The sequence below is a fragment of the Pongo pygmaeus genome, chromosome 16 (assembly GCF_028885625.2).
Source record: "Pongo pygmaeus isolate AG05252 chromosome 16, NHGRI_mPonPyg2-v2.0_pri, whole genome shotgun sequence".
NCBI classification, from domain to species: domain Eukaryota; kingdom Metazoa; phylum Chordata; class Mammalia; order Primates; family Hominidae; genus Pongo; species Pongo pygmaeus.
In genome coordinates this window covers 50,038,520-50,050,861 of record NC_072389.2, presented here as the reverse complement: position 1 = coordinate 50,050,861, position 12,342 = coordinate 50,038,520, and the positions used below count along the sequence as shown (strand labels likewise).

At 47.6% G+C, this 12,342-nt stretch overlaps 1 protein-coding gene across 1 annotated transcript in view; it reads left to right on the top strand.

Annotated features, from left to right (window-relative positions):
* LOC129014015 (sorbitol dehydrogenase-like) overlaps nt 1-12,053 on the top strand; it is a 39,574-nt gene extending 27,521 nt beyond the window's left edge. Inside the window, exons 5-9 of the mRNA XM_054450914.2 lie at nt 3,621-3,739; nt 6,491-6,556; nt 7,180-7,355; nt 9,803-9,924; nt 11,151-12,053. Coding sequence (XP_054306889.1) covers nt 3,621-3,739; nt 6,491-6,556; nt 7,180-7,355; nt 9,803-9,924; nt 11,151-11,316 — 649 coding nt within the window. The 3' untranslated portion in view covers nt 11,317-12,053. The remainder of the gene's footprint in view (nt 1-3,620; nt 3,740-6,490; nt 6,557-7,179; nt 7,356-9,802; nt 9,925-11,150) is intronic.
* Nucleotides 12,054-12,342: the final 289 nt, after the last annotated feature.

Below are 12,342 nucleotides of genomic sequence, written 5' to 3'. Positions count from 1 at the left end.
CCAGGGCTTGAGCTCTGGGATCCTGGATCTACTCCCTCCTGGCAAGTGATTTTGGAGAAATGATTTCACTTTTCTCTGATTCAGTTTCATTTACTCGCCAAAATATTAAATAAGGTGATGCATGGAGAGTCATAATTATTATTACTATGTGCCTGCCCTTGTGCTAATAAGTGGTTTGCATGCTTTAATTTATTTAATCTCCACAAGAATAATGGTGAGGTGGGCACCGTTATTGGGTTAACCAAGGCAGAAGGAAGCTCATTGACTTGGGCACAGAGCACAACCAAGAGTCAAACTGGGGTCTCTGAGTCTCAAGCTCCTGCCCTGTGCCCACTCCCTTACCCTACTCCAATTCTCACCCCTGAAATTGTGAAGTTGAGTCTGGAGGAAGCAAAGTGCTTCCCTTTCTGCATGACCCCTCATGGCCCCAGCCATGGAGCTCTAGGGTGCCGAAGTGCTGCTTTCCCCCTGACCCAACCCAGATGCATTCTTCTCCCACCACAGCCTGGCCCCATTGGTTGTTTTCAACCAGGATGGGGCTTGTCTGATGGAGGCCAGGTGCCAGTCACAGGAGCAGTCTGACAGATCTGAGTTTTTCTAGGGCCCACCGGGAGCCTTGAGAGGAGTCACAGGCCAGAGACCTTGTGATAGGTTTAAGTCAACCCCTGAACCTGCTCTAGAAGTAAGCAGGTTACATGTGCAGAGTACACCTTTCAGCAAGTGGTTCCTGAATGAGCCCATCTTTATGGGGCCCTTTCCAAGTCAAGACACCAAACAAAAGTTTCATGGAAGGCAGAAGAGCATAGTGGTGAAGCCCACTGGTCTCTGCCAATTACAACTGTGTGACCTTGGGCAAGTCACTTAAATTTTGTAACCTCGATGTCCTCGCCTGTAAAATAGATAGTAATGGTACCTCCCTCATAGAATTACTGATGAGATCCAATGAGAAAAGCATATCAAGTCTCCAGCATGAGGTCTGGCACATAGTAAGTGCTCAGTAAATCGTACCAAGCTATGCCATAGTCATGGCCTAGTGGTCTGGGGATGGAGGTGCAGGAGTAGGCCTTGTGCTGGTGGTTTATAGGGAATGATGGGGCTCTGGTTGGCAATGGCAGTGGGGGTGCTGAGGAAGGTCTCTGGGGAGTCCTACAGCCCCTGCCTTTCTTCTCCTCCCAGGGTGCTTTCTGCCTGTGTCCCCAGTTCTTCCCCAGACCGAAGCCCTCCTCTCTGATGTCTTTTTAGGATTCCCATACTACCACAGCCTCTTTATTTGTGTATCTATTTTCTTTCTATTTTCCTGCTTCCTCTTTGTCTTCTTGATCATCCGTTACCCAATTTGGACTGTTCCCTGAACCCCATTGTAAAAATTACCAAGTTGCCTCATCACTCTCTGGTGTTTATAAAGTCATGAAAGTTTGGGGCTGGGAAGAAACTTGGAGTCTTCTCATCCTTGTTCTCCATCAACCCCCACTGGACAAGATTGGGGAGGGTGGAGTCAGTGGTTTTCCCAAGGTCAGTGCCAGTGGGGCTGGCCTCCAGGACTCCTTGTGCACGCTTCTGCCACCACACCAGGTGGCTTTCCAACATGGTTGGCTGTGTTGGGTGCAGGCGGATGAGGCAGAATCTGCTTAATCAGTAGAGTATTCTTCCTGATAACAATCTTCCCTCATCACCTTCCCCAATCCCATCTCTCCTCTATGTAGTTTCCACACAGGCCACCCTCTGCATGGAGCCCTTATGAGTTCCTCAGGAGGCCCAGATGTGGAAAGGCAGGCATGTCTAGGAGCCTGTGGAGTCCCTGAGAGAGTTTAGGAATCTTCACTGTTTCATTTTAAACTTTTTCGTGTTATATAGAAGGGATACTTCTAGGGGGAGTAGAAGGAGTGTGATCGCAGTCAGAGCAGGAGAGTGGATTGGAGTAGGGGAAGTGATGGGAAAGAAGCCGAGGGGAAGGGATAAGGGGGTGGTGGGTGGCAGCTGGGCCTCCATTGGCCGGGTGAGTAGTTCTATCAAGGATCAGGGACCGTGACAGGAGGACTCTGAGTTATTCTGTTGAAGGTTGGAGACAATGTTGAAAGGATCATGGGGATGAGCACATGGTTTGGCTGCCACATTTATTTCTTTTTGGAACTTGAGGGTTTTCCTGTTCCTGTGTGTGGAGATTTGGGGTGCTGGGTAAATCCTGGGCAGTGAGGAACTAGCAGAAATTGGATATTAATATTAGCTACACAGCTGCTCATACCAGGAAGCAGCTGATATGGGACAGGCAGAGGATGTGGAATCAGGACACCTTGGTTAAGTCTGGCCTTCATTCCCTAGCTTCATAACCTTGGCAATTCTCTCAATGTCAGTGAGTTTCAGTTTCCTCTTCTGTAAACTAAAGGTTTTCTAAAAAAAGCCTGCCCTACCTGCCTAACATGGTTATCATGAGGATTAAATGAGATAATGGATGAGCGTGCTTCCTAATCTGTAAAGCTTTATGCAAATATTTGCTGTCGTCATCAGCTGTATTATTGATAGGGTCAAGATGCCAGTGGAAGTGAAAACCTAGAACCCAGAGTGAAGGTGACACAGCATTTAATCAGCTTTGTGGAACAGGTCCTTTTTCCTTCTTGACTGGTCCTGGGTCAGCAGGGCAGCCGCTGTCCTCAGATGTGGTTCTTCTGGAATGTATAATATGGGAGGCGACTATCAGAGTGATGCCCATTGCTAAATCACTATTCTGCAAAACTGGTGATAGTCAGGATTGTTTGCTAAAGTGAAACTAAAAAGGCTGTAAGTTTGAGAAGCAGAGGAGATGCTGGATCGTGGCCATGTTAACTCCTTGTTAAATAAACTTTTCAGCCAGGCATGGTGGCTCACACCTATAACCCCAGCACTTTGGGAGGCCGAGGCTGGTGGATCACGAGGTCAGGAGGTCAAGACCATCCTGGCTAAGACGGTGAAACCCCATCTCTACTACAAAATACAAAAAATTAGCCTGGCATGGTGGCGGGCGCCTGCAGTCCCAGCTGCTCAGGAGGCTGAGGCGAGAGAATGGCATGAACCTGGGAGACAGAGCTTGCGGTGAGCCGAGCTTGCGCCACTGCACTCCAGCCTGGGAGACAGAGTGAGACTCCATCTCAAAAATAAATAAATAAATAAATAAGTAAATAAACAAACTTTTCACTTATTAATGATAACCACCATACCGTAGCTTGGATAACACATTAAAGAAAACATAATGTGTTCATTTCACTGAATTGATTTCTCCAATGAAAACTATGTTGCCTTCTTCAGATGGGGACATTGTGGCATGGGTTCTGTGATGAGAACATATCTGGCTTCTAATTTGAACGCTTTGGGCCCCTCACTAGCTTTGGACCGTTGGGGCGAGTCATTTAACCCACCACGCCTGTTTCCTCATCTGTAAGACGGGCATGATAGTACCTACCACAGAACTATTCCAGGGATTTACATGAGTTAATGTATATAAATTGCTTAGCACATTGCTCTGTACATAAATAAATGCTCGATAAATGTTAGCTATGGTTGTTATTACAGTGATGTTGGGCATATATAATACTATTGTTAGCATTGTAGTTAACTCAGAGTATCGCTGTGTTCGATTAACTCCTCAGGCTTCCTGACAATGTCACGTTTGAGGAAGGCGCCATGATTGATCCACTTTCTGTGGGGATCCATGCCTGCAGGAGAGGTGGAGTTACCCTGGAACACAAGGTCCTTGTCTGTGGAGCTGGTAAGAAACAGAAGCCAACCTGTTGCGGGTTCATTGACTGGGAATGCAGGGACCCGTCTACCCATCTCATTCCCCCTCCAAGGCTTGAGATTTGTTCTAGAATCCTTCTGGGTAAAGGAGGATTGCAGTGTCCCATTCCCTCAGTGACTAGCACTTTGCTAAACAAATGAGTATCTGCAGACATGATATTAACTAGGGTTATATGTCCTAGGAAACATAGCCCTTTCATTCATTTAAAGAATGAATTGGCTGGGCATGGTGGCTCCTGCCTATAATACCAGCACTTTGGGAGACCAAAGCCGGTGGATCACTTGAGCCCAGGAGTTCGAGACCAGTCTGGGTAACATGGTGAAACCCCATCTCTACAAAAAAATACAAAAATTAGCAGGTGTGGTAGTGTGTGCCTGTAGTCCCAGCTACTCAGAAGGCTGAGGTGGGAGGATCACTTGAGCCTGGGAGGTCAAGGGTGCAGTGAGGCATGATTGTGCCACTAAACTCCAGTCTGGGTGACAGAACAAGACCCTGTCTCAAAAAAAACAAGACCCCATCTCAAAACAAACAAACAAAAAGAATGAATCTGGGCCAGGCACAGTGTCTCATGCCTATAATCCCAGCACTTGGGAAGGCTGAGGTGGGTGGATCACTTGAGGCTGAAAGTTCAACACCAGCCTGGCCAACATGATGAAACCTCATCTTTACTAAAAATACAAAAATTAGCTGGGCGTGGTTGTGTGCCCCCTGTAGTCCCAGCTACTTGGGAGGCTGAGACAGGAGAATCACTTGAACCTGGGAAGCAGAGGTTGCAGTGAGCCAAGATCATGCCACTGCGCTCCAGCCTGGGTGACAGAGCAAGATTCTGTCTCAAAAAAAAAAAAAAAAAAAAAAAAGGGAATTAATCTGGTGATTATTTTTGAACCCTTAATGGGAAACTAGGGAAATTTTTTTATTTGTGTGATCTTGGCTCACTACAACCTCCACCTTAGAGAAATATTTTTGATAGTAAAAGGAAGGGCAACTCTTGGAATTTTCAAATTATACCAGCAAAGTGGTGGCCTAGTCCCATCTATGATTAAGGTAGACCCTGCTCCCGGCCAGTGGGAGGAGTGAGCAGTGGTCTGCTCCCACACCACTGTGAGCCAGCAGTCTGCCTGCAGTAGGGTTGTAGCTAGCTGCCTTCTCTCATCCCGTTTCAAGCCATCTGGAACAGGCCCTAGCAGCCTCAGACCAAATCATTCTGGTGACCCAAACAGTACGCTCACACTCCTTGTGGGTGTGATCTGGTGTTCCTCATACTTGTTTGTGATTTTCTTTGGCTGGTCAAATAAGTGATCACAGGGCTTCCTAAGAGGGCTGATGGATGTAGAATAGACTTGCCACAATGGGCTAGCAGACTGCGGGACTCAGGTGACAGATTCTTATAAAAATCTGCGTGGATCCAGTACCTTTTTACCATAGAAAAGGAAAATAAATCACACACACCACACACATGCATGCCTTGCCCCCAACACACACACACAGAAATTCACCTGCAATCCCATCACTGATTAGCCCAAGAGAACCACTATTAATATTTGGGTATAGAATCTTTTAGTTACTTAGTTTTTTTCTGAGACCATGCTAAATACACTTCCTTTACCTACTCTTTTTTAAAAATCAGGCTGGGCACAGTGACTCATGCCTATAATCCTAGCACTTTGGGAGGCTGAGGCAGTCGGATCACCTGAAGTCAGGAGTTTGAGACCAGCCTGGCCAACATGGTGAAACCCTGTCTCTACTAAAAATACAAAAATTAGCCAGGCGTGGTGGCGGGTGCCTGTAATCTCCACTACTTAGGAGGCTGAGGTGAGAGAATTGCTTGAACCCGGGAGGTGGAGATTGCAGTGAGCTGATCACACCACTGCACTCCAGCCTGGGTGACAGAGCAAGACTCTGCCTCAAAAAAAATACTGTGAACATTTTTCCATGTCAATAGATAAAGAGTTATGGCATAATTTTTAGTAGCCGTGTAGTTTTTAAATCATGCTTTGTTGGACATTTCAGGTATTATTTTTCAATGTTTTGTTTTCTGAGGGAGCTCACAAAATTGTTCTCGGGGGTGTGTACAAAAAGTAAATCCCCAAAGATAGTCTGCATTGCTTTCATTCTGTGGGCCTGATTTTTATATTAAAACCATAGTGTCACATAGCATGCAGATACTATGGGGAAGCAGGTGTCTCAGGCAAATCCTTGGATACCTGAGTATCCTGGGGCTATCTGGGCACCTGGGCCAACCCAGGGAGCCAGCTCACTTAAGGACCCTCTCCAGGTGGTCCTCAGAGGGCACCTAAACGGAATATGTCTCTCTCTGGGGGAGGTGTGATGGGTTCTCACGAAGGTAGGAGCAAAGAAAGAACAGGAAAACAAGTCCAGACCTTCTGAGATTTCTTATTTTCTGAGTAAGTTTGTGCTTCCTTGAATCCTGTGGTTTGAGATTATCTCCATTAGTGTCCAGGAGTAAGTAGGAAAATTTTAGCTCTGAGGTTTGAGAGGATTAAATAGAACCCAGCACTAGGAGCGTATTTTATGTAGAGAATAATTCTTCATGGATTCATTCACTTCTGCATTCAACAAACAGCCGCTAAGGTCTTATCATGCCAGGCACTGGGATAGATGCTAGAGACACACAAAAGATATGGTTCCTGTCCATGGCCTGGACAAGTGGGAGAGCAGATGTTTAATATTTCACAATCTTCCGTCTTTTGCTTTGTTTAGGGGCAATCGGGGTGGTCACTTTGCTCATGGCCAAGGCAATGGGAGCAGCTCAAGTAGTGGTGACTGGTAAGACTTTGTTCTTTTTCAATCTTCTTGACTGGGAAACAGCTGGGCCTACTGTATGTGTATGTGTGAGGAGAGGTTATCTGTGACAGTGTGGAGGGGGTGAGTGTGTAGTGTCATATGGATTGTGGAGATATAGAAGAGTGTGAGTGTGTGTTTTGTGTTAGGAGAAGCTATCAGAGAGAGAGAGAGAGTTTGTGTGAGAGAGAATGTGTGTGTGTGTAGCTGTGTGGTGGATATGGGGGTGTATGAGGGTGTAGAGCAGGGGTGTCCAATCTTTTGGCTTCCTTGGGCCACATTGGAAGAATTGTCTTGGGCCCCACATAAAATACACTAACACTAATGATAGCTGATGAGCTTAAAGAAAATTTTTTTTAACCTCATAATATTTGTAGAGAGTTTATGGATTTGTGTTGGGCCATATTCAAAGCCATCCTGGGCTGCATGTGGGCTGCAGATTGGACAAGCTTGGTGTGAAGAGTATGTGTGTTGGGCTCAACACCACCACCCATTGCACGAGAGCTTTGTTGCCATCAGATCTTACACCTCCATTTTCTTTTCTTGCTAATGAGTCATCAGATTTCTCCGTTTGAAAGAATTTCTTTTTTTTTTTTTTTTACCTTCAGATCTGTCTGCTACCCGATTGTCCAAAGCCAAGGAGATTGGGGCTGATTTAGTCCTCCAGATCTCCAAGGAGAGCCCTCAGGAAATTGCCAGGAAAGTAGAAGGTCTGCTGGGGTGCAAGCCGGAAGTCACCATCGAGTGCACGGGGGCAGAGGCCTCCATCCAGGCGGGCATCTACGTGAGTGGGCTGAGGGCAGCTTTGGGGAATCAGCGTAGGGGAGTGAAGGAGGCAGAAGTAGGGAGTCAAGCTTCTTTACCAGCTTGCTGTGTGAGCCCCAAGCCAAACTTATTCATCTTTTGCTATCTCTGTTTTCTTATCTCTAGTGTGGACACTGTACTTGAACTTGCCTTACATCCTCATTGGGCCATCTGAGGTTCACACAAGATAACAGCTATACGTGGGCCTTGAAAAATGTTAAGGACACACACTTTGGGGACACGGTTGGCTTCATGATCATACCTGTGATGTTAAAAGTGCAGTAGTTTTGGTAAAAATATCAAGAAGAAAAACAGGGAACCATGCCTTAATTGTATATGGGAAATCTCTGTCTTATTTTATTGAGGAAAACTGCAGTCTTTTAGTATTGATATAAAGTGACAGTCATTCAGTTAGTCATGAAGGTGAGGTGATTTTCCAGGGTCACAGCTGACTACTGCTTGTTTTGTCTCCCAGACCTAGGAACAGATAAGCTGCCAATGCCTGACTCGCCCCTCAGCGACCCACCAACCACTTATAGGAAGTTGGCAGGAAGTTGGAGGTGGTGGGAGGGAGTGGCATTGACAGATCAAAGTATGAGGAAACGAAGGGAAAAGAATAACTTCCAGGTTCCAAGCCCTACTGTATGCCAGGTTCTCTGCTGTACTTTATAAACATGAGGCCTAATCTGCATAATAGCCCTGAAAATCAGTTACTGTTTTATGCTGAGGGATTTGTGGTTTGTTTGAGGCAAGCCAAGTCAGGCCCAGGCCCAGCCCTGCCAGGCCCCAGTGCCTGAGTTGCCCCGCTGCTTAGGAGAGGAAGGGAAGGAGGGCACGAACAACCCTGCTAGGGTTGGGGGACAGGGCCAGGGCTGGAGAGGGTAGCAGGCAGCTGCCACCACAGGGGACTTCCGTCCCTGCCTCCCAGACAGCTTCCCCACGGTAGCGTGGGCTTCCTCCTTCCTTCTGAGAGTCACAGCAGGAGGGCACTTTGCATCACATGAGACATTCTAGGGAAGGCTAACCCACCAAGCTGAGTAGCAGAGCTGCCTAGACTTCCTCTACTAAGTTGCCCAGTGGCCTTGGGAGCTGAGGAAGCAGTGGGGGAGAGGGAGGACCGGGTGCCACCTTGGCACTGTCCTGAGTTTCAGCTGGAGTTGGCCAGCCCTCTGCTTCACTGTCATAGGCAGTGGTCGCCATGTGGGAAGGGGCAAAAAGAAGCTGAAGCTCAGAGAGGAACAATGGGTCTGTGTGTGTGTGTGTGATTGATCTACCCATGGTATGTCTTGGGTACCTGCCATGTGCCAGGCTTTGTGCTGGGCACTTTGAGGGCTAAGACATGAGTAAGTTGCATCTACTGTCTTCAAGTTGTCGGCAGGTCAGTGACCTGCACCCCACAGAGAGGCAGTATAAGCTGGGGGACTTAAAGGCCGTGGCTCTCCTTCTTCTTGCACCCTCTTGTACCCTGCCCTGAGAGCATTTGGAACAGTTGGCATTTCCAGCTGTTGATGGTGGGGGCACCACAGGCCTCTCTCCATGGCGTATCCTTCATCTCAGAAGTGGAGGCTGTGATCATGGTGTATCCCTCATCTCAGAAGTGGAGGCTGTGATGTGTGCCTTTCTCTAGTTCCACTGTTTAGCACCTAGAATGGTCCCAATAAATGCTTGCTGCTGACTGTAATGAACACCCAGCATGACTGAATTGTCCATTGTTCTGTCTCTCACCACACTGAGCACAGTGATCCCCAGAAAGCTCTGAAACAAGCACAGCACTCACAGGGAGTTCTGGGGAAATTTTCGTGAGAAATTTCACTGCTGCCTGTGACCCACTCCAAGTGGGGAACTGATAAGGCAGATAAACATTCAAGGAAGACAAAACCCATTATGGCTCATACTGTTGAGGTAAACATCTCCGGAACAAAAAGATTTCTAACTGCCAGCCTGCACGCACGGATAAAGCCTTTTTTAAACCACAGAATACAAGTGGCCCATCTGTCTCATGTTTATAGTTTTCTCACCACCGGTGAGCTTAGAGGGCAAGTGGTTCCTTCCAGCTCTGATGAAAGTGCTGCCTGTGGAGGGGCGCTCTGTGGGAGGAACAGGTGCTTAGACTGTGGAGGTGGCTGAAGCCAATATTGGGTCCCGAATCTGTAAAGCTTTGGAAGATGTTCCCACTGTTCCTGGTTCTCCATGGGTTAAGTGTATTTTTTCAGAAGCTTTAAAGAAAACAGTGTTTACTCTGCCACTCAGTTAAGTTTGGTTGGCAGGCTGAGCAGTTCAGCAGTGTACAAGAATCACATTCTCTGGTATTTTTGGATGCTCAGCTGATGCAACCAGAAGATACTTGTGTGATGACAATATGTTATTGTAAGTGGGAAGTCAGTATTTCTTATCTTCTGAGCTTTCTTGTTTTTACCTCCTTTACAGGCCACTCGCTCTGGTGGGACCCTCGTGCTTGTGGGGGTGGGCTCTGAGATGACCACCGTACCCCTACTGCAAGCAGTCCTCCGGGAGGTGGATATCAAAGGCGTGTTTCGATACTGCAACACGTGAGTATGCTGTGGGTGAGCCGGGATGCCCAGCCTCCAGCAAGACCAGGGCAGGCCCCACTCAGCCTCTGAGCCCATGAGTCTCTGCCTGTTTGTTCATGGGGGCACTCCCTGGCCACACTGATAGCTGTGTGATATAACAGGGATCCAAAGAGAGAACACTCACTCCCAGTTAAAGAATGGGAAGGCCGGGCATGGTGGCTCATGCCTGTAATCCCAGCACTTTGGGAGGCCGAGGCAGGCGGATCACGAGGTCAGGAGATCGAGACCATCCTGGCTAACACGGTGACCCCTGTCTCTACTGAAAATACAAAAAATTAGCCAGGCGTGGTGGTGGGAGTCTGTAGTCCCAGCTACTCGGGAGGCTCAGGCAGGAGAATGGCGTGAACACAGGAGGCAGAGATTGCAGTGAGCGGAGATTGTGCTACTGCACTCCAGCCTGGGCGACAGAGCCAGACTCTGTCTCAAAAAAAAAAAAAAGAATGGGAGGAACAGAAGGATGGATGGAGGGAGGGAAGGAGCGGATTTTGAAGCATGCTGTTACTGAGTGTCTGCTGCTTATCCGCCCTAAGCCCCCTTTTCCCCCAATTTTCTTAAGTTGCCAGATCTCCATTTTCTCCCTTTAAAGGGAAGAAGGAGAGAAAGGAGGACAAAAGGAAGAAATCAAGTCCTGTGGCTTCCGTTCCTGAGCCCTAGGGCCCACGCTGGGGAGCGAAAGGGTCTGAGTTTGCTCCACCCATGTTCTGCAGCTCTACCCTCTCCCCTGCTGCGGCCCTCTGGCTGGGACCCCCCTCTCCAGCAGTGTCCCTTACTCCTGGCTTTAGAGGCTGTAACTCCATGCCCTCATGAGGGCGCCAGTTTTCCAGTAAGCTGAGCTGTTAGTGGATGTGACTGGTTTGTCCTGGGCTGCCTCCCCACGGCTTCTCTGCCTTTTCCCAGTGGCCTCCACCATGTGCCTTGTACCTTCATGCCACAGGAATTCTAGGCTCCATGCAGACATGGCAGAGTGAGCGGGTGGGTGAGGGGTGGGGGCAATTGGAAATAGGCTCTGTACCCCTGAAGCATAAGCCATAAGGTCCTTTCCTGGGTTGTTGGCCTGTAAAATTGGCTTTGCAGAACCACAGTGCTATCAATAAATACGGCCAAGCTGATCTAGTGCTTGGTAGTTTGGGGCACCTGGCTCTTTCCTCTTGAAGGTTGAATATAATGCTCCTGTTCTTTTACAGGTGGCCAGTGGTGATTTCAATGCTTGCGTCGAAGTCTGTGAACGTAAAACCCCTCGTCACCCATAGGTTTCCTCTGGAGAAAGCTCTGGAGGCCTTTGAAACATTTAAAAAGGGATTGGGGTTGAAAATCATGCTCAAGTGTGACCCCAATGACCAGAATCCCTGATGTTAATTGGCTCTGCCCTCATCCCCATAGTCTCGGTATCTCAGGGCACAATGGCTGGACATGGGTGGGCTTTGATGCAGAACTTTCTTTTTTGAATGTTAAGAATAACTAATACAATTCATTGTGAACAGAAGTCCTTACACAGAGGAATTGGTGTGCCTTAAAGATACAATCTGGGATAGTTTGGGGGAACTTGTAGCCAGAATGGCCTGTTCATGCTGAGCAAAGTTCAGCAAGTAGAGCGGAGTCTGGCAGGCAGGTGCCAGGAACTCCCCTTCTTCCTGGAGTGCCTTCACTGAGGAAGGAAATCTGGCCCTTGGGTTTCCTGGTTCCACTGCTACTGACCCGGAGGGGAATGACGGCTGAGTTATGAAAAGATAACTTCATGAAGACTTAACTGGCCCAGAAGCTGATTTTCATGAAAATCTGCCACTCGGGGTCTGGGATGAAGGCTTGTCAGCACTTTCAGTTTAGAACTCAATGTTTCTAGACACATATTGGCTGTTTGGTTTGATGATAAAAGGAGAATAAGAAAAGGTATCACTTTCCTGGATCCAGGATAATTTTAAAACCAATCAAATGAAAAAAACAAACAAACAAAAAAGGAAATGTCATGTGAGGTTAAACCAGCTTGCATTCCCCTAATGTGGAAAAAGTAAGAGGACTTCTCAGCACTGTTTGAAGATTGCCTCTTCTTCAGCTCCTGAGAATTGTGTTATTTCACTTGCCAAGTGAAGGACCCCCTCCCCAACATGCCCCACCCCACCCCTAAGCATGGTCCCTTGTCACTAGGCCACTGGGAAACTGCCACCTGTGGACCTCACCAGAGACCAGGAGGATTTGGTTAGCTCACAAGACTTCCCCACCCTAGAAGATTAGCATCCCATACTAGGCTCATACTCAACTCAACTAGGCTCATACTCAACTGATGATTATTAGACAATTCCATTTCTTTCTGGTTATTATAAACAGAAAACCTTTCCTCTTCCCATTGCCAGTAAAGGCTCTTGGTATCTTTCTGTTGGA